Consider the following 21,167-nt stretch of genomic DNA (forward strand, 5'->3'; position numbering starts at 1 on the left):
ATTCATTAGTCATTGAATTTTTTTTGTCCACATTTTCCTATTAAACTTGTTTAAATTGTTCAAAAATCATCATTATGACTGTTATAAAAGGCTTAGATGGTTTTTGACATATTTGACAACTCCGACAAGAATTTGGTCATCTTGTCTGGTGATTATATTTTTTTGACGATTGTTGGTAGAGAAAATAGGTAAGAAATAAAGGGTTGGAGAGGGAAACAAGAGAGATCGAAACAGCGGAGGAGGAACTAGAGATTTGAGAAATAGGGAGGGGTTGTGCTTTTGTGGTGGTGAAGGTAACAACGGATGTTCTTGTTGGTTTCCGATGAGGGTTATGGATAGAAAGGGAGTGGCCCCATGAGATGGTGGAGCAATTAGGCGGAAATGGTTTTAGGAGGAAAGGAGTAAGAAATCTGTTGTCGTCAGTGGCATTAGTGTTTTGGTCAGATGTTAGGAACCATCGTAAAGGCGATGGAGGGTGATGAAAGGTGGGTTATGGTGGTGAAGGTCTCGGTTGTAATGGTGGATTGGAGGTCGAAGACGATGAACAATGAACAATTGTAATGGTGGCCAGAAAAGTTAACCGAAATCTCATCGGAAAAAAGCATTGTTGGTCGGAGAAGATAGTTAGAGTCTCATGGGAGCTGCAAAGCCACGTCAGAGTTGCCAAATATGTCGGAAACCTACTATAGCACCTACTATAGCAGGTCATAAGGTTTTTTTTAACAGTTTAATGGGAAAATATGGACAAAAAAAACTCAGTGACTAAATATGTACAAATAAAAAAATAGGTTACCCTTTTAAGTCATTATCCATTTTTTATTTGGTCCGATTTTTATTGGACCAATATTTTCATATTGGTATTGTATAAGTCCGGTCTCATGATCTTTTCGTTCGTTTTATTAGATGTGGACCTAACGTATGCAGTCTGCAATAAAAAGTTTGTTTGTTTTTTAACATCTCCGGTTACTGAAATAAACTGATTTTTCAAACTTAATTTCATGTCATAAACATAAAAAAAAGCATTTTCAGCAAAAAAGATAGGCGGTGGAGAAAGGATAAAAAGATAGGTGACTTTTTTTTTTGGTTTAAGTTAAAATGAGGCGTGAAGAATTTTGAAGACAGTGGCCCATATCTATGAAGAATTTTGAAGACAGTGACTCATATCTGCGCCAGGAAGATCTCGTGTAGACGTTTTTTTGATTTGCACACTTCCAAAAAAACAAACACTCTGCGAGGGGCATATGTCTGCGCGGCGCAGACAAAAGTGATTGTGCAGATCTGCAAAAAAAAAAAAAAAAAAAAAAAAAAAAAAAAAAAAAAAAAAAACCTAAGAGTTTTGCATAAACTTTGGCCACACCATATTGTATCTTCCAAATAACATTTGGTTCATAATAGGAAACTTTATAAAAAGGGATTTGATAGTGAAATAAAATGCAAATATGAATTCATGATTACTAACAAAAATAGATCTTGAATCGTGAAGAACAACACTTAGTTTGTAGGAAAAAATGATCATAAATTTGTATGTTTTTGTAAAGATATAAGTTAACTAATCCTTTCGAAAAGAAGCACTTATATATACTCAAAACTCTGAAATAATAAAACTTGTTTGGTCTGTCGCATATACCCTTGTCTAAGATCTCATTAAGCATCTGGCAGTAGCAAACAACGCCACATATTGATGATACATTTGATGAAGATGAAGTGTGTTAAAAATAAGGGTGATACAGTTTTGCAATCTCATATTTATTTATAACTTAGAGGGTGTAATGTGTACAAGTCTTGTTCTTCTGGAGTTAAGTGATTTTACAGGAAAAATGCACGCGGATCTTAAGCGGGTCAAGAAGACTTTGAGTTGGATCCGGTTTACTTGGTCAACATATAAAAGAAGAGAGAGAGTGTATCTGGTTATAACTCTCGATCACTTCTCATCTGGTTTGTTCAACTTAAAAGCTTTGCTATACGATTAGGATTTCTCTGTGTTTAGGGTTTCTCGTTGTTAGATCGTTAATAGTTCAGCATAATTGTTGTTCTTTTCTTGTTGATCGTTTGTTTCAGATGAGTAGATCTTAATTCTTACATCTTCTGGTTGTATCTTTAGTTTAGGGCTTGAGTGTTTTGTTATGAGAGTAGTTTAGGATTTATGTAGTGAGGTTCTCTTGTAAGTTCTTGAAAACCTTCTGTTTCTTTGTCCTAAAATGATATAAGAAATGAAGATGTTGGGAAAATTGTGATTGTGAGTTTTTAACATGGTATCAGAGCAACGGAGTAGTATCTGTTGAAGATCTTGGTGATTTGAAGACATTTTTGTACAGGTTCGTCTTACTCATACCTTTTTTCGTGTGTCCTTGAGTCTGATCGTCTTCAGATCGTTTGTTTGTTGATTACATATTTTTTGTTAAGAAACAAGTTACTGCGAGCTGTTATGTCATTTGCAGTTTGATGATATTGTCCGATTCTTGAGGATCCGTGGTTCGATTTTGAAGAAAAAAAACTTCTCAGCGCTTTGTCTGCTCACTTAATCTCTGCAAAAGGTTCAAGTTCTCTGTCAGGGAACGGACTAGTGTCTGAAATAACCGTGACAGGGAACAACCCTAGGGGAGGTGAGCGGTCTTTTGCCTTGCAAACGTCTGTTTAGTATCACTGTGAGCGATTTCTTGTTCCCTTCTCAATTTTTTGTCGTAGATGCATGAGTTCTGATGTCTTGAGTACATTAGTGACATATTTGTGCTTATTTGATTACTTGATTTAGTTTGTACTTGTTGTTTCCTTGATTGGTCTCGTTTGCTATCCTTAATTGATTGGTTTTTAATCCGTTTTATGATTTAGACTCTGTGTTGATTGTCTTGGGCCCCGACAAACAGTGGTGACCATGGACTTTAAGTCACACAGGTGTCTGTTTTCTTTAAGTTTTTTTTTTCTTTCTGTTTTTTATTCCTTGTTGCTTGTTTCTTGTGTGTCTTTTGTGACTAGTCATGGCTGGTGAAACGTCTGAAGGGAGTGGTACTCCCAAGGATGTTCCTGTTGATTTTGATGACCCATTGTACATCCATCCATCTGATAATGCAGTTACTTTTATTATTACAATAAAATTGACTGGTAATGAAAATTTTCGAATATGGCGTAGTGCTATGACTAGGGGCCTTAAGGCCAGAAATAAATTGGGTTTTGTAGATGGAACTTTAACTCAGGAAAAAACTGATAACACTAAAAGTGCTAAATGGGAACGTGTAAATGCTGTTGTGTGTAATTGGTTGCTAGGATCAATATCAGAAACTATATATGCTAGTCATGTTCATTCTGATAATGCTAAAAGTATTTGGGATGAGTTGTTTGAAACTTATAATAAGGCTGCTGGTTCGGTAATTTTTAATATCCATCAGCAGATAAATACCTTAAAACAGAATGGTTCTTCTCTTTCCGAATATTATAATAAACTTGACTCTTTGTGGAAAGAATTTGATGGTTTGACTAGTTTAATTGAATGTGTATGTGTGGCTGCTACTAAACTTGATGATCATTCTAAAATGATGAAATTAATGCCATTTTTGAGTGGTCTTGATGATGTGTATAATCAAATTAAAAGTCACATTCTTTTAATGGAACCTTTACCTAATGTTAAAACAGCTTTTTCAATTCTTTCTAGAGAGGAATCTCTTCAAAAAAAATGGTTCTCTGAGTTCTGTTTCTTCTTCAAAACCCCAAGTGTCTGTTTTTAATAGTAAAGTTATTGATTCAAAAAGGGGTCAAGGTCAAAATAGGTTTAGAAATCAAGGGTTACAGTGTAAGCATTGTAATCTTAAGGGTCACACTATAGAGAGATGTTATAAATTGATTGGTTATCCAAAAGATTTTAAACCAAAGAATGATAATAATAATAATAATAATAATAATCAAAATAAGTCTTTCTCTGTGAACTCTTCTTCTGTTGTTCCAACCAACAATTCTGGAGTTTCTGCTGGTTCTGTTCCTAGTAGTGAATGTCACTATCTCACAAGTGAACAGTATTCTAAATTTCTTCGTCTCATAAATGAGAACTCTGCTAGTGAGGATGTATCTGTTGCTGCAAATATGGCAGGTACATCAACATATTGTTTTAATTCCTCTGTTAGTTTAAATAATTCTCAAAGTTGGATTATTGATTCTGGGGTAAATCAACATATGATTGCCTCGGAGTCACAACTCCAAGACACTGTGGATGTGTCTAAACTTAATCTTCTTGTGAAACATCCTAATGGTTCTTCTGCATCAATAAATAAGATTGGAAATATTCACTTATCCTCTAATCTTACTTTATTTGATGTTTTTGCTGTGCCAGATTTTAATGTTAATCTTTTGTCTGTACATAAACTGTGTAAGGATAATGGATGTGAGGTGATTTTTTCCGAACATAACTGTAAAATTCAGGATTCACTATCAAAGAAAATGGTGGAGAATGGTAGAGAGTCTGGGGGATTATATTATCTAGATCATGTTCCCTCAGGTAGTTCAGTTAGTCTAAATAATTCTAAATGTTGTGTTTCAAAATTAACTTGGCATAGCAGACTTGGTCATCCTGCTGACCAAGCTTTAAACTCATTAAAAGATAAGCTGAAGTTAGGAAATGAATCTCTTCCCCCTTGTGATGTGTGTCACAGAGCTAAACAGACTAGAGAGTCTTTTTCTCTTAGTCAACATAGTTCAACTTAGTTAGGAGAATTAATTCATCTAGATGTTTGGGGTCCATATAGACTTGCTTCTGTAGAAGGATTTAAGTATTTTCTAACTATTGTTGATGATTTTACTAGGGCTACTTGGGTTTTTCTTTTAAGGTCTAAAAGTGAAGTTTTTGAGTCTTTTAAATATTTTGTGAATATTTTATTAAATCAATTTAATGTTAATATTAAGGTTGTGCGTTCTGATAATGGTACTGAGTTTGTTAATAATCAAATGAGATGTTTATGTACAGAACGAGGTATCATTCATCAGACTTCTTGTGCTTATACTCCACAACAAAATGGGGTTGTGGAAAGAAAGCACATGCACATTCTTAATGTTGCACGATCTCTTTTGTTTCAATCAGCAGTTCCTTTACGGTTTTGGGCAGATGCTGTTTTAACCTCAATTTTTTTGATAAACAGAATGCCTACTTCAGTTTTAAATGGATCTTCTCCTTATGAACTTGTTTTTAAAAGGGCTCTTACTTTCGATCATCTGAGAATTTTTGGTTGTCTTTGCTTTGCTGTCAAACAAAATATTAATGATAAGTTTTCTGAGCGTGCTGAAAAATGTGTTTTATTAGGGTATTCATCTGATAAAAAGGCTTATAAACTTCTTAGTCTGGATACTAACACTTCTTTTATGTCCAGGGATGTGAAATTTTATGAGTCTGTGTTTCCTTACAAGTTAAAGTCAACAAATGTTGACAAAACTTTACATATTTTTGGCCCTAGTGATCCATTTTCCTATGATGATTTTGATACTAATGAATACTTAAATGATTCTATTGATCCTGATGAGTTGAGAATAGAGTCACAGTTGGATGGTGCTGATGCAACCACTCACCTGGATGATAATAATTCTGATAATACTGTCAAACGTAGTGGCGAGGCAGTTGTGCCTCCTTCTATTGGCTTTGTTCCTTCTTCTTCTGATATTTCTGAGGAAAGTAGTCAGTCATTTGTAATTCCTTCTGTTGAGCAGTCTATAGGTTCTTCTAGGTCTAGACGTGAGTCACATATGCCTGTTAAGTTTGCTGATTATATTGTTGAAGGTAAATATAAATATGGTATTGAAAGGTCTATCAATTATTCCTTATTAGATAATAACACAAAATTCTTTATTTCAAATTTAAATAAAACTGTTGAACCAAAAGATTATAAGGAAACTTTAACTGATCCTAACTGGGTTAAAGCAATGAATGAAGAGATGGAAGCACTCCATCGAAATAATACTTGGGAAATTACTAATTTGCCTAAAAATAGAAAACCAATAGGTTATAAGTGGGTTTTTAAAATTAAATACAAATCCAGTAAAGCTCGTTTGGTAGCTAAAGGGTATAACCAAAGAGAAGGAATAGATTTTGAAGAAACTTTTTCTCCAGTTGCAAAAATTGTGACTGTTCGTATTGTTATTTCTTTATCTGTTCATAATTCTTGGCCTTTATATCAACTTGATATCAATAATGCTTTTTTATATGGTGATTTAACTGAGGATGTTTATATGTCTCTTCCTCCTGGATATTATTCTGCTGGTGATTCTAGGGTGTGTAAACTTACTAAATCGTTATATGGGCTAAAAATTGCTCCTAGAAAATGGAATAAAAAACTTTGTTCTTCTTTATTTTTATATGGTTTTCAGCAAAGTATAAGTGATTATTCCTTATTTGTGAGGAAGTTTGAATGTTCATTAACTGTGTTACTTGTATATGTAGATGACATTATTTTGACTGGAAATTGTGAACATGAATTGCAGAAAGTTAAAAATTTCATGAAAACTCAGTTTTTAATTAAAGATCTTGGAGTTTTGAAGTATTTTTTGGGAATTGAAGTAGTAAGGTTTAATAATGGTTTATGCTTAAATCAAAGAAAATATTGTTTAGAGTTATTACATGAATATGGTATGCTTGGATGTAAACCTGTAAGTACACCTTTGGAAACAAATTTTATGTTAGATTCTGGTGGAAAAGATAAAGGAAATGCTTTATTAGAAAATAAAACTGAATTTCAAAAACTGATAGGGAAATTAATATACCTAACTGTTACTAGACCTGGTATTTCTTATGTTGTTCAAGTGCTTAGTCAATTCATGCATAGACCTAACAGGTCTCATCTTAAAGTTGCTTTTAGACTTTTAAGATATTTAAAGAATAGTCCAGGAAAGGGAGTAGCTATAACAAAATTTGACAGTTTTGAACTTAAAGGATTTGTACATGCAGATTGGGCTAAGTGCTTGGTTACAAGAAAGTCAGTGTCTGGATATTTGGTCTATTTTAACAATTGTTTGATATCTTGGAAGAGTAAGAAACAATCTACTGTTTCTAGATCTTCTACTGAAGCTGAATATAGGGCTCTTGGTTCTATTACATGTGAAATAATTTGGGTGTTAAAAATTTTGTTTGAGTTAGGAATTAAGGAATTAATTCCAGTTTCAGTTTTTTGTGATAATGAGTCAACTATTAAATTGGCTTTAAATCCTGTGTTTCATGAGAGGACAAAGCATTTTGAAATTGATCGCCACTTTGTTAGAGAAAAAATTTCTAGTGGTGTGATAAAATTGGTCAAAATTTGTTCGTCTGAACAAACTGCAGATGTTCTTACTAAATCTTTAGCTGTAAAACAACATGATTTTCTGTCTAACAAAATGGGTCTTGTAGATGTTTTTAAAAAATGAAAAATAAATATTTCGATTGAGGGGGGATATTAAAATTAAGGGTGATACAGTTTTGCAATCTCATATTTATTTATAACTTAGAGGGTGTAATGTGTACAAGTCTTGTTCTTCTGGAGTTAAGTGATTTTACAGGAAAAATGCACGCGGATCTTAAGCGGGTCAAGAAGACTTTGAGTTGGATCCGGTTTACTTGGTCAACTTATAAAAGAAGAGAGAGAGAGTGTATTTGGTTATAACTCTCGATCACTTCTCATCTGGTTTGTTCAACTTAAAAGCTTTGCTATACGATTAGGGTTTCTCTGTGTTTAGGGTTTCTCGTTGTTAGATCGTTAATAGTTCAGCATAATTGTTGTTCTTTTCTTGTTGATCGTTTGTTTCAGATGAGTAGATCTTAATTCTTACATCTTCTGGTTGTATCTTTAGTTTAGGGTTTGAGTGTTTTGTTATGAGAGTAGTTTAGGATTTATGTAGTGAGGTTCTCTTGTAAGTTCTTGAAAACCTTCTGTTTCTTTATCCTAAAATGATATAAGAAATGAAGATGTTGGGAAAATTGTGATTGTGAGTTTTTAACAAAGTCACCGGTTAAAAAGGGCAACATGTTCACCAGCACGACCCCATTTTAAAATTTTTAAACTAAATGGTGAAATTAAAGCAAAGTGCAAACATTTCTCTAAAGTATTGGGTGCATATAGTAAGAATGGTATAAAACATTTACTTTCCCATTCTAAAACGTTGTTTACACAAACCAATTATATATATTCGCCAATCTATCTTTCATTCATCGTGTTGGATTCAAAAAACATTTACTAGTAATGATGATGAATCAGGATGTATGAGTGAGTTTGATAGCTACTTTAATGAGAAGTTGTTGTCTAAAGACATGGAACTTGATTTGTTGGTGTGGTGGAAAAAATGGGTTTAAGTACCTCACACTCCAAAAGATAGCTAAAGATATATTAACTATTCTTATTTCCACCTTTGCCTCAGAATTAGCTTTCAACATTAGGGGAAGATTAGTAAGTCTTCATCGTAGTCAACTTCATGCAAAAACATCGAAGGCTTTAATGTGAGCTCAAAGTTGGTTGTTGAATGAAATTCGAGCTAATATACTATTGTATATTAATATATAAATCGTTTTTGCATATTAGTATTATTTTTTTTTAAATTATTTTATGTTTTCTTTTATACAATAACTTGTTTAGAAGAGACATATTGTCGTTATGTTGAATTTGATTATGATGTGAAAGATGTAAAATGACGATAATAAGAATACTACTTTTATATGCTTTGGATGTTTTGGTATGATTTTGGGTTTGTTTAACATTTTGTAGGAGACACTACAGAAAACGAGACAACAAGTTTGGATGATTTAGTTTGATTTTGAGTTTGCTTTAATGTTTAAATGTCATGCACTATTGCGATGGATTTGGTTTTTCATATTTTGTACTTGGTTTCTTGGTTGGTTGCTTTTATAACAATATTAGACTACTACTAATTTCTATATGGTTAAATGATGTTATGAACGTATTTGGTGTTGTAAGCCTATGTAAATTTTAATTTTTCATTGTTCCATTGTAGCTTTTTCCAAACAATTTTAACTTTTTTTTGGCATAGATTTCGGGTTTTGGGTTTAGGGTTGGGTCGGGGAAATTTTCAGCCCTGATAAAAAATCCGCGGATATCGGGTTCGGGGATGAGATACCCTGCTCCGCCCCATTGTCATTCCAAATCAATCACGAATCAAACATTAAAAACTAAAAGTACAAGTGATCTGCCATCTGGTCACAGTTTTAGTACTTTATTAATTAGAGTGAAAATACAAGATATAGATTTGAAGTTTATAGGAAGCTTAGGCTTAATTACACTAACTAAGCACTATACATAGTGGTAATTACATCACGACAGCATAAACAATATCAAACCACTATACATAAAAATATCACATCATCAGTTCCGAGATTTGCAACTCAACAACACCTATAAAGTAAAGAAATTACGAAAAGTTCCAAAACTCTTAATAAAACTAAAAAATTGCCAAAAAACCTCCTTCACAGAAAGAGAAGTGTGGGCGGGGTATTTCTTCAAGATATCTGCCCATGTGGCACGGCCCTCGGAGACCTCCTTGACAACAGCCGCCACCTCATCAATGCTGACACGGATTTGATCCTTGCTGTCCCTTTCACGGATTGTGACTGATGACGTGGAATCCACAGTCACAGCGAATGGCACACCCAGCTCATCTGTTCTCGCATATCTTTTGCCTATTGAAGTACCTATACATACATAGATACAATATAAGTACAAATTCTAATGAGAAGTAATGAAACAGACAATGGCAAACCTGTAATATCTTTCTTGTTTGAAATCCCGGCTGCAGTCAGAGATCTGGAGATGTTTTTAGCAACTTGTTCGTATTGAGGGTTCTGAACCAATGGGAAAACAGTGCATTTGATGGGGGCCACAAGAGGAGGGAAACGGAAGACATTCAACTGTTCATCTCCGGCTTTGCTTGGTCTCATGTAGAAAGAATGTTCATAGAGACAGTAGATGATTCGACCAATGCCAAAAGAAGGTTCGATCACAGAAGGTGTGAAAACTCTCTGGTGTTCTTTCTTTTTTTCTTTTGATATTGTCACCATTTTTTTCGTTATTGTAACAGTTTTCTCAAGAGTGCAAACTTCAAACTCCACCTCCCCTTTCGTTTCCAAAACATATTTCATATCCATCGCCTCTTTCTCACTCATCGCCTACATAAATCAAGAAATCAGAAATGGTGTGTATAAGTGGCTGTTTGATGGTTAATTAAGAGAAGAATTTGTTTATACCTCCAATGCTTCAACTACCATCTTTTGATTACCCTTGAATGCAAGCCCAAGCTCCTTCTTAATAGGAGTAATAACAAGTTTCTAGAAGAAATACATCAATTTGTTAGCAGCTTTCTCAATTAAAAATATAAAAAAAGAAAATTCACCTCAACTTCTTTAGGTTCTGCAAATTTCTCTTGAGCCACAAGTGCAACACCACTTTTATCCTATGAAATTAAAAAAAAAATGGTAAAACATCATCTCTTCAATAAATAAGGAATTGAAGAAACTTTGTATGTTGAAAAGACGTAAATGCCCTTCTATAATTAAAGGTTACCGTGTGTGCACGTAGGTCATATGCGGATCTATCAGCAATGCCAACGCATTCGATCCAACCATAAGAGGATTCGATTTCAGCATCCCAGCAATCTGCAGCGTAGTGGGCCATCTCATTTGGAAGATGCTGCCTGAAACGCAAACGTTCTTCATCGATCCCCAAACGTGTCAAAAACAGATATACTCTTCCGATGAAGTATGCAAGTGTTTGGTTGTTCACAATCCCCTGTGAAGAAAATCATGTTTAATTGCTGTTTCCTGTAGTTGCTTTAAAATACCGAATAAAAAACTAACCTTAGAAACGGCTTCACCAAGACAAAGTCTTTTTGCAGATTGGCCTGACATTTGTAAATCCCTTGGGAACATAAGAAACTCAAGCTTTTCAACTTCAGAATATTTTGGGTGTGATTTGTCATCAGGATCCACAAAGTGTTCGATTTCTGCAAGTGTGAATTCACGGACTCTTAGAAGACCTTGCCTAGGAGATATCTGAAGAAAGATGACAACAAAATGTCACTTATTCGACTCCAAATTTTATTGCTTCAAAGACTAAAAACCGAAAAACAGGGGCCCAAAAAGAAAATCCAATCCGAGTAGACCTTAATAAAATAAAAATAACAAGATTGGTATTTGGGGCTTAAAAGCAAATGACCTCATTTCTGAAAGCTTGACCAATTTGAGCAGCAGCAAAAGGTAGCTTGTTTCCATTGTAATAGTACAAGTCTTTGAAGTTAACAAATATGCCTTGTGCTGTTTCAGGTCGCATATACCTGAATCATATCAAATGAAATGAGTAAAATATGGAAGAATGTAAAACCATGATTATTATAAGATATAATACTGACCCAGGGATCACGCCAGAAGGACCAATTGAGGTCTGAAACATGAGATTGAAAGGGTAAGGATCTGAGAGAGGATTCTTAGTGTCAGGTGCAGCAATGCCATATTCCTTTATCTTTGCACCAAGTTCCTCAGCTGAAAGATCATCAAGAACAGCAAGAATGTGTTTGAATTCAGCAGCCTTATCAGCACTCATAAACAGGTCCTTTTCAAGCTTATCTTTACAATGATCTTTAAGGAGGTGATCAGCTCTGTAACATGTTCCAGTCTTTTCATCTTTAACCATAAGGTCAGTAAACTTATCAACATGACCAGATGCTTTCAAGACAACTTCAGGGGTGACACAAGGACAATCAACTTCTAGCATGTCCTCCTCAAGAACAAAATGCTGAGAAAGTTTAAGCAGAAATATTATCTACTAATCCTGTTAGCATAAAATGCTTGTTGGTAAACTTAAACAAACGACAAATGATTTGGAGAGGAAAAAAACAAAAAGCAATCATGTTCAGATTGAATCTGCCCAATTGTGAAATGAAATGGGTTAAGTTCGAAACCCTATCGGCTTCTTCACCCAAATTGCTACACTTTGACTCTATAGTGTGAAAACTAGAAAATCCTACATCCAAAATTGATATGAATGGTGTTGCAAACCTCATTTCTAGTGAATTATCTAAATAGGTTTTATAACTCGAATCGATTTTGATCTTAAAAGGGCAACCGGTTCGTAATCAGCAGCAAAACTTATTTGGAAATGAATGGAGTATCTATTTCACAGATTGAACTCTTAAAGTCGAATGCATTTTAGAGCAGAAGTGCAAAGTATGAACATATAGCGGAATAACTTCACTCATGAAGATTGATAAAATCTACATACCTGACGCCAGAAAGCAAGAACGTTAGATTTAACGGCGCAACCAGGAGGACCATAATCATATAAACCAGCAACACCTCTGTAAATTTTAAACGAGGGAATGTAAAACAGACGTCGTTCGAGCGTATTAACGACGGCCTGACGGAACGCATCCCTGCTCATAACAGAGCCATTAGCATCACCAGAAACGGAAGCTTTCAGTTGAGTCTCGATCGATGTTTTCTCGAGTTTCAAAGCATTGAGTGCTTTAACGGCGTCATCTATCTCCGACTTTGATGCGCCGGAAGACTTCAATTGACGTATCGAGTTGCCGGTCGCATCGATCGTGGATTGTTTCTCAGCAAGAGCTCGTCGGAGTGAGTCCTCGGAGGTGGCCATTGGTGCGATGTCGTCGGCTGGTCGTCGTAGAAAAAATATAGGCGTGATAAACATATGTATAAGATTTTTCAACACTTTTGAATTAGTCCATAACTTTAGCTGATTAGGTGAAGTACACCCAATTTTTTTAATTTTTAATTTATAAAACCAACAATATGTAGTATTTATGTTTACTATTTGGATACAAAATAGAACGGTCTCATCTATATTATTATCTAAAAACGTCCTTAATAGAAGTACTTTTTTTTAATTATTATTATTAGAGAAAATTACAAATTTAATCAAATACATTAATTATTTTGTGGAAAATAGTAAAAAAAACTAAAATTGCATTTTTAGCCCTTAAAATCGCAGATGGGTATAATTAATATGTGATTTCGCCATTCCATCTGCGAACGTACAAGTAGCTAAAACACATACATGCTTTAACCATTTGTACATTTGCAGGTGGTTTTTTTTTTCCGTTGTATATATAACCTATTTCCAGCCTAAAATCGCAGATGGACTATGTTCATCTGCGATTTCCTCTCTATTCACCTGTGATTTTGTGTTATATATATATATATATATATATATATATATATATATATATATATATATATATATATATATATATATATATATATTGTTTTGACTACGAAATTGATAGGGTTTAACTATGAAACAACCTTATTATATATAAATTTTTTCAAAAAATTATCATTTTTGTTGTTATTTCTTTGAAAAATTTGTTTAAAACATCTTTAAAAAATAAATGAATATTTGGTTTGCGTTGTAACTAACGAGAGGTTGAAAGAGAGAGTTTCTCTAAAAAAGATAGTAAAAAATGAAGAAAAAAAAACCTTTTATACAAAATAGCTACGAAATCATAATGGAATGTACAAAATCACAGATGGACTGTTCCATCTGCAAACATACAAGTGCCTAAAGCACATATATGCTTTAAACACTTGTACGTTCGCAGATGGAAATGAGAAATCACAAATAGACTCAGTCTATCTGCGATTTTAAAGGCTCGTTTTGTAATTTGAGTTTTTTTTGGCTATTTTTCACAAAGTAATTAATGTATTTGACTAAATTTGCAATTTTCTTTATATTAAGGTATTAAGGGAAGTTATTTATATAAAAAAAATACTTTTTTGTTATACATAACATTTTATGCTTTGTAAAGTTGTACAATACAACACTCTAAAACACAAATTATTATGTATGGAGAAATTTTTTTATGTATGAATAGCTGCCATATATGAATAGCAACATGTATATATATATATATATATATATATATATATATATATATATATATATATATATATATATATATATATATATTTGTTGAGTATATTTGTGTTGCGTCTTGGGCTAAGTATTTTGTATCCGGATTGGGCTTGTTCATCCGTGTCTATCTAGATTAGTTACGTAGTTATCTAGATTAATTGCTAGGGTTATAGTATATATATGCATGCATGTATGCGTATATTAATAAGTTTTTCATTACGTTGATTCTTGTAACCCTAAACGTCTCTACAGATTGAAGTTCTTTATCGAGCTCTTCTGAGGTGTTATTGCATTAATCATTCGACATATTCAGCGCAATACTTGTGTTCTCATTACGTTCTTATTTTGTATCTTGCTTAGAATCATACGATCCTAAAAGAACTTAGTTCTAACAAATGGTATCAGAGCAGGAGACTGTGTGATCAATACACATTCCTTTTGTATACGTAATTCTTTAGGGTTTCCGCTTTTATCGTATAAATAGAAGCCACCGTCTTCATATCGACGATAACTCTATTTTTGATAAAAACCCTAATCTCAAGTTTATAGGTTTGATTCTGAGCAACTTACCATGTCTCAAGAAGATTCACATACAAACCCAATTAACATCTCAAACAGCATCGGATCAACAACCAGAGTACCCATACTCTATACTCAAGACTACGAAGTATGGGCTCATCACTTTGAAGATTATGTGGTTGGATCGGAAGACAATGGCTATCTCATCTGGGAAGCTATCACTATTGGACCGTTTGTACATTCGGAGACAAACACAACTGTTAAGACGCAAAAAGATTACAACAAGTTGGTGACAGATGTTCAAAAGATGCCACAGGATGAGAAGGACAAGATCTTGTGTAACGTAAAAGCCATGCGGATGATAAGATTCACCCTGCAATCTGACACCTTTCAGCTTGTAAGTTCATGCACAACTACTAAAGAGATCTGGGATAGGCTGAAGGAACTTTACTCAATTGATGAAGATCTGGAACACTCCATTCAAACTCTGTTACTATCAGAATTTGGAGTTTTCGAGCAGAAACCTGAAGAGAAGCTTGTACAGACCTTTGATCGGTTCAATCATCTCTTAAGTAAGATGATCAAGCATGGGATAGAGAGGAAGCTGATCGAGCAGAAAGTAGCATTCATGAACGGGCTGAGACCATAATGGATGGCTGTGGTTTCCACTGTGAAGGCGCATGAACAGTTCAAATCGTACTCGCTGGCGAAACTAGTAGGGATACTGAAGTCCCATGAAAGTGTTGTAACTAAGGAAGCGAAAGTGGTCTCTGGTATGGGATCGTTGGCTCTTGTTTCTAAAGGAAAAAGTACTGCTGAAGAAGAAGAAGAAGAGTCAGACATGTCAGAGTGCGAGCTTACAAGTGAGGAATATGCCTTGATGATCACAAATCCAAAGAAATTCGCAAGGAGAAAATTTCCCGCCAACAAGAACCGAAACTGGCAGGGAAGTTACAGTTCTAAGAAGATGAAGGATGAATCGAAAGTCTCCTCTCAAAAGGATGAAGAGAAAAAGGAGAAGAAGCTTGCAGGAGACTCCGGATACAACTGCAACTATTGTCACGACAAAAACCATTTTGCCAAAGATTGCATGTTGAGAAAGATGGCTAAGAAGAGAGAGGGTGAAGATGACGAAGCGTATTATATGCGCAAATTAGAAGAAGTCAAAAAGAAAAGGCGTCCAACAACTCAATGAATGCCTTAATCGTACAGGAGAATGCTGAGGAAGATGAGTTCGGTGGCGTAGAAGTATGGTCAACTGACTCTGAAGACGAAGAGGTTAGAAGACCCACTCATGGAAAGGCGTATGTGGCAAAGAATGAAGGTTCGGGTGGAAAATGTTTTATCGTCACTGCTGGTCCATCAACCAAGAGTGCAAATTCGGAGCCGAACCTGACTGAAAATAAGTGTTTTGCAGCCAAGCCAGTGAGTGAGAAGATCAACGACTGCGATCGATTGATCAAAAAGGTAATCGGTGACGAGCAGTTTGACGAAGAATGGTATATAGACAGTGGCTGCTCGCGTCACATGACAAGAAGGAAGGAGGAGCTAAGGGAGTTTCGGTCCCTAAGAGATGGTGGGTCTGTGAAGTTTGGAAACAATTCCTTTGGAACAATCAAAGGATACGACATGATAACTAATGGAGATTTCTCAATCAGAAAGGTGGCTTATGTAGAGGATTGCAACACAATCTCATAAGTGTATCGCAATTAGTTGTGGGCACAGCTTTGAAGGTATCATTCGATGATGAGGGGTCTGAGATAATTGAAAAACAATCCAAGAAGGTTCTGCTGAAATCTGCGCGGAAGGATGAGATGTAGCCTTTAAATATTAATCCAATACGAGGGACATCAGCTAGTTGTCTTCTGTCAAAGGCAAACACCGATGAAAGCTGGTTATGGCATCGACGTCTATCACACCTAAATTTCAAAGATATCAAAAAATTGGTGATTGGGGATCATGTTCGAGGCCTTCCTCTTCTCAAGTTCGATAAGGAGCATTTATGCGCAACATGTGAGATGGGTAAGCAAAGCCGAAAAAGCCACCCAACACGCATCAATACTAAGATAGTGGAAGCACTTGAACTGTTACACATTGATTTGTGTGGACCTTCTGCTATAGAGAGTATCGGTGGAAGTAAGTACATTCTTGTAATTGTAGATGACTTTTCTCGCTTCACTTGGGTTTTCTTTCTTAAGCAGAAATCAGATGCAACTCCCAAGCTGAAGGTGTTCATCAAGCAAGTGGAAGTGCAATTAAGGAAGATAGTCAGAAACATCAGAAGGGACAATGGACTAGAATTCAAGAACAAGGACTTTGAAGACTTTCTGGCTGATAAGGGGATAACTCACAATTTTTCGGCCCCCTATACACCACAGCAGAATGGGATTGTTGAAAGACGAAACCGTTCTCTATGTGAAGCAGCCAGAACCATGCTCAGTTACGCTTCTCTACCTTTATACTTCTGGGCTGATGCCATCACTGATGCTTGTTATACTCAAAATCGGTCTTTGCTCAACAAGAGATTCTCTATAACTCCTTATGAGATCTTAAATAATAGGAAACCGAACGTCAAAATTTTCCATAGTTTCGGTTCACGATGCTTTATTTTTAACTCTAAAGAGAACCGAAATAAGTTTGATGTTAAAGGTGATGAAGGCATATTTCTGGGTTACTCTCTGTCATCAAAAGCATATAGGGTGTTAAATAAGAGTTCCAGAAAAATTGAACAAACTTATTATGTCACCTTTGATGACAATTATATGAAGAAGGTTCAAAGGACTGACAATGATTCAGGAGACATATTCCCAAAATCTGGACAGGCCTCGGTTCCAATATCCAACCTGTTTGAGGAATACATTCGGCTGTTCGATGAACCAGAAAAAGCAATTCATTCGGAGGCAACAGCAGCAGACAACAAAGTAGATAATCTCAAGAAAGTCATAGAAGAAGCCAATAAAGAGATGGAAAGCGAACCACCAAGTCCTAAGTCATCCAACGGCTCTCCAAGTAAAGCTTCAACGTTCCAGGGGGGAGAGCTCAACCACTCCAAAGACAACTGAAGTTTCTGTTGAGGGAGAGAATCCAAGTTCAACCCCAACATCTAAAAGTATAGATGATAAAGATATAACTGATCCAAAAATCACAAGTGAAAATCCAATCAAGGGGGAGACACCCACTTCAACAAGAAATACAAACTCTGATGTTGATAGAGACTTCACTTCGCCAGTCGAGGGGGAGAAGGAAAAAGTAAGTGATATTTCTACTAACGAAGGTGAGGGTAATCCATCAGATGTTGAAATAGAAGTAGAAGCTGAATTGAATCCAGAATATGATCCAAGCTATCCTCCATTAGTAAAATGGACAAAGGACCTTCCCAAAGAGCAAATTATTGGTGAAACTTCCGAAAGTGTTCTTACTCGGTCTCAACTGAAGGCGAAACAAACTGCATTATTCTCTAAAATGGAATTTTGTATGTTTAATTCGTTTATCTCCAAGATAGAGCTGAAAATGTAAATGTTGCATTTGATCATTCTGATTGGGTTCAAGCAATGCAGGATGAGCTCAATGAGTTCGAACGCAACAGAGTTTGGAGGTTGATTCCCACACCGAAAGATACCTCTGTTGTCGGCCTGAAATGGGTGTTTAGAAATAAGCTGGACAAGGAGGGGAATGTCATTCGTAACAAGGCTCGGTTGGTAGTAAAAGATTATTGTCAAGAAGAGGGGATAGATTATGAAGAAACCTTTGGTCCAGTAATAAAGTTGGAATCTGTTAGAATCTTTCTTGCATATGCTGCTCACAAGAACTTCGAAGTTTTCCAAATGGATGTCAAATGCGCTTTCTTGAATGGAGAATTAGAAGAAACCGTCTATGTTGAACAACCGCCTGGTTTTGTGAATGAAAAATACCCTGATCACTGCTATGTGTTGGATAAAGCTGTCTATGGGCTAAAACAAGCACCGAGAGCCTGATATGAAACACTAACTCGCTTCTTAAAAATATCAAAATCAAAACAATGTTCGGTTGACCCAACCTTCTTTCGTAAGAAAGAAGGCGAACAGTTGATTATTGTTCAGATTTATGTTGATGATATCATCTTCGGCTCCACGAATCCTAGCTTAACAGCTGAATTCAGGAAGTTGATGGAGACTAAATTTGAAATGAGCGCAATGGGTCCAATTAACTTTTTCCTTGGTTTGAATATTAGACAGGGACTAGAAGGTATTTTTATAAACCAGGAGGCATACACCAATAACTTAGTAACAAAATTTGGAATGAAGGGTGATTCAAAAGTGAAGGTTCCTATGGCATTCGGCACTAAGCTAACCCCATCTCTGGAGAAACCTGCTGTGGACATAACACTTTATCGTCAAATGATAGGGTCTCTTATGTATCTAACAGCTAGTAGACCAGATATTATGTTTTCTGTTTGTTATTGTGCCAGGTTTCAAGCCAATCCAAGAGAACCTCACATGTTTGTTGTGAAGAATATTTTCCGATATCCGAAGAAAACTTCATCTCTCGGTCTCTGGTATCCTGCAAAATCAGGATTCTTCATTCAAGCCTTTTCTGATGCTGATCTAGGAGGATGTGGACTGGACAGAAAAAGTACTACAGGTGGATGCCAATTTCTTGATGGAAAACTTGTGAGTTGGCAATCCAAGAAACAAACATGTGTTTCATTATCCACAGCCGAAGCTGAATACATCGCTGCTGCATCTTGTACCTCTCAAGTGGTTTGGATTCAAAGTTAATTAAGAGACTATGGGTTAAGTATGAAAAAGATTCCTCTCTATTGTGAATCTGAAAGTGCAATAAGGATTTGTCATAATCCAGTGCAACACTCAAAAACTAAGCACATTGCACTTAGGTATCATTTCATCAAGGATCATGTAGAAGATGGAAACGTGGAAGTTCACTTTGTTCAATCTGCTGATCAACTGGCTGACATCTTTACTAAAGCCTTACTCGAAGCAACCTTTAACAAAATCTTACAAGGATTGGGCATGATGGAATGAGAGTCGGTACCGAATCTTCAAATCTCTCATTAAAAATTAGACAACCGAAATGAACAGACCGCTCGGTCTATTTCGGCTCTCGAATTTTAGGGAACAAAAATGGACAGACCGCTCTGTCTATCTCTGCTCTGTAATTTTCTGGAACAAAAATGAACCGAATGTTCTATCTATTTCGCTTCTCTCATTAAAAGATAAGGTTTCGGTTGTATATTTTGTGCATATCTTTTGTTTGCTTTGAAATTTAAATATTTCGATTCTCTCATTAAAAGTGAGTGTGTGGTTACTTTCTTCTAACGCATAATTATTAAGTCTTTAATATAAAATACGTGTTATGTGTATATTTTGTTGTTATATGCGTGAATGTATATTCACTTTCTTCTATCTCATAGATACGATTTATTCTCTATGAAATACATGTTATGTGTATGTGTCTCATCTGTTGTTTTGGAATATGTATTGAATGAGAATGCTATGCAGGTTTTAAACTATGTATAAAAATATATATTTTTATCTACTAATATGTCGGGTAGAACATGGGTAGATAATTAACGTGTGATAAACAGATGAGAGGCCTCAATGTTGTTTTTGATTCAGTCATCTAGCGGAGTTTAGATGATGACCACAGACTTTTCTAGACAGTCATGTGGAACGCTAGCAGGTTCACCACCTGTAGGTGTTAATGAACTTGGGTGTTCATTCGCTGTACTCTATCCCCCTCATGGTTGCCTTATTTGACTTATATTGCTGAGGAACCCCCGAAGCATGTGTTGTCGCCCTGATGAAATATTCTTAGAATAGGTCCCTTATGTTAGTTGTCTTAGGGATGTAAAGTGAGAATAACGGGAATGGGTAATTGGGTTATTGTTGGTTGGTGGAATTAAATATAATTATTTATTGTGGGTTGAAAACCCTATATGCTCACCAGGCTCCCAAGCTTGACCCACTCAGTTTTATTTATATTACAGGAAGTGGTGCAAGGGTATAAGATGGATGAACCATCAAGTTGTTTTGTTTACAACTCTGTATATGTATATATTTGTTGAATGACTTGTAATGCTATCGTTTATGCTTTATGGTCTGTATCGGAACATGACATCCCGAGTTTTGATTATATAATGAAAATACATTTCTTTTATGAAATGATTTGGTAAATATTATTTTATCACATTTTGTTTTTGGGAACAAATTCTGCAACTCTTTCAAATCAAAAGGATTTACTCTGAAATTATTTTAAAAGCATAAATGAAAATCGTTCTTTTCTGGCCGAGATTTTTGGGGATGTCACAGATTCCATAACAACTTTCTGTAGCTATTTAGGATTTTTCGTGTACCGGTGGTAACTCTTCTAGTTAGGTTATGCTTACATAGAAGTTTGGATTGAGTCAGTCATTATCTTGGAATGTATTCAGTTAGAGAGACAATCTATGTGAGAGCATTCAGCTTCTCGAAAGCCAAAAACGTCTTTGTTATTTTTATGATTTCCAATCGATCCTTTGATTCAAAGCCTTTTCTATCTGTTGTTAATTCTAGGGTACAAAATATTTTTAGGAGCACATGCACACCATTTGGATATATTTTAAAATAATTTTTATGAGCATCTAGACACCATTTGGAAGAAATAGCAACGTATTTTTTAAACATTAATCCATTAACAATTTTATGTAATTTCGTTGGAAAAACATAGCAACACACTTTTTTAAAAATATATCATATTTTAGAAATGTGTTATCAAAGGATGCAAAAGCACATA

The 21,167-nt window shown here is 35.2% G+C and overlaps 1 protein-coding gene across 1 annotated transcript; it reads right to left on the minus strand.

The window, feature by feature from the left end:
* Nucleotides 1–9,277: 9,277 nt before the first annotated feature.
* On the minus strand, nt 9,278–12,637 carry LOC145011054 (glycine--tRNA ligase, mitochondrial 1-like). The gene is made up of 9 exons (XM_078969677.1): nt 12,225–12,637; nt 11,356–11,738; nt 11,163–11,280; nt 10,805–10,999; nt 10,512–10,736; nt 10,342–10,401; nt 10,196–10,276; nt 9,712–10,117; nt 9,278–9,643 (listed from the first exon to the last, which is right to left on the minus strand). Exons 1-9 carry the CDS (start codon nt 12,597–12,599, stop codon nt 9,348–9,350), a joined length of 2,139 nt encoding a protein of 712 aa, XP_078825803.1. The 5' UTR covers nt 12,600–12,637; the 3' UTR covers nt 9,278–9,347.
* Between the last annotated feature and the right edge of the window lie 8,530 nt (nt 12,638–21,167).

The sequence above is a fragment of the Lactuca saligna genome, chromosome 8 (genome assembly GCF_052625555.1).
Source record: "Lactuca saligna cultivar CGN05327 chromosome 8, ASM5262555v1, whole genome shotgun sequence".
In the NCBI taxonomy this organism is placed as follows: domain Eukaryota; kingdom Viridiplantae; phylum Streptophyta; class Magnoliopsida; order Asterales; family Asteraceae; genus Lactuca; species Lactuca saligna.

What these genes read in the sequence shown, in the direction of transcription:
- LOC145011054 (XM_078969677.1), bottom strand. Translation starts at nt 12,599, where the DNA reads ATGGCCACCTCCGAGGACTCACTCCGACGAGCTCTTGCTGAGAAACAA. An exon ending in TTCTTGCTTTCTGGCGTCAG is followed by an intron (nt 11,739 to 12,224) that starts GTATGTAGATTT and finishes AAACTTTCTCAG; the next exon opens with CATTTTGTTCTTGAGGAGGA. An exon ending in TTGGTGAAGCCGTTTCTAAG is followed by an intron (nt 10,737 to 10,804) that starts GTTAGTTTTTTA and finishes TTTTCTTCACAG; the next exon opens with GGGATTGTGAACAACCAAAC.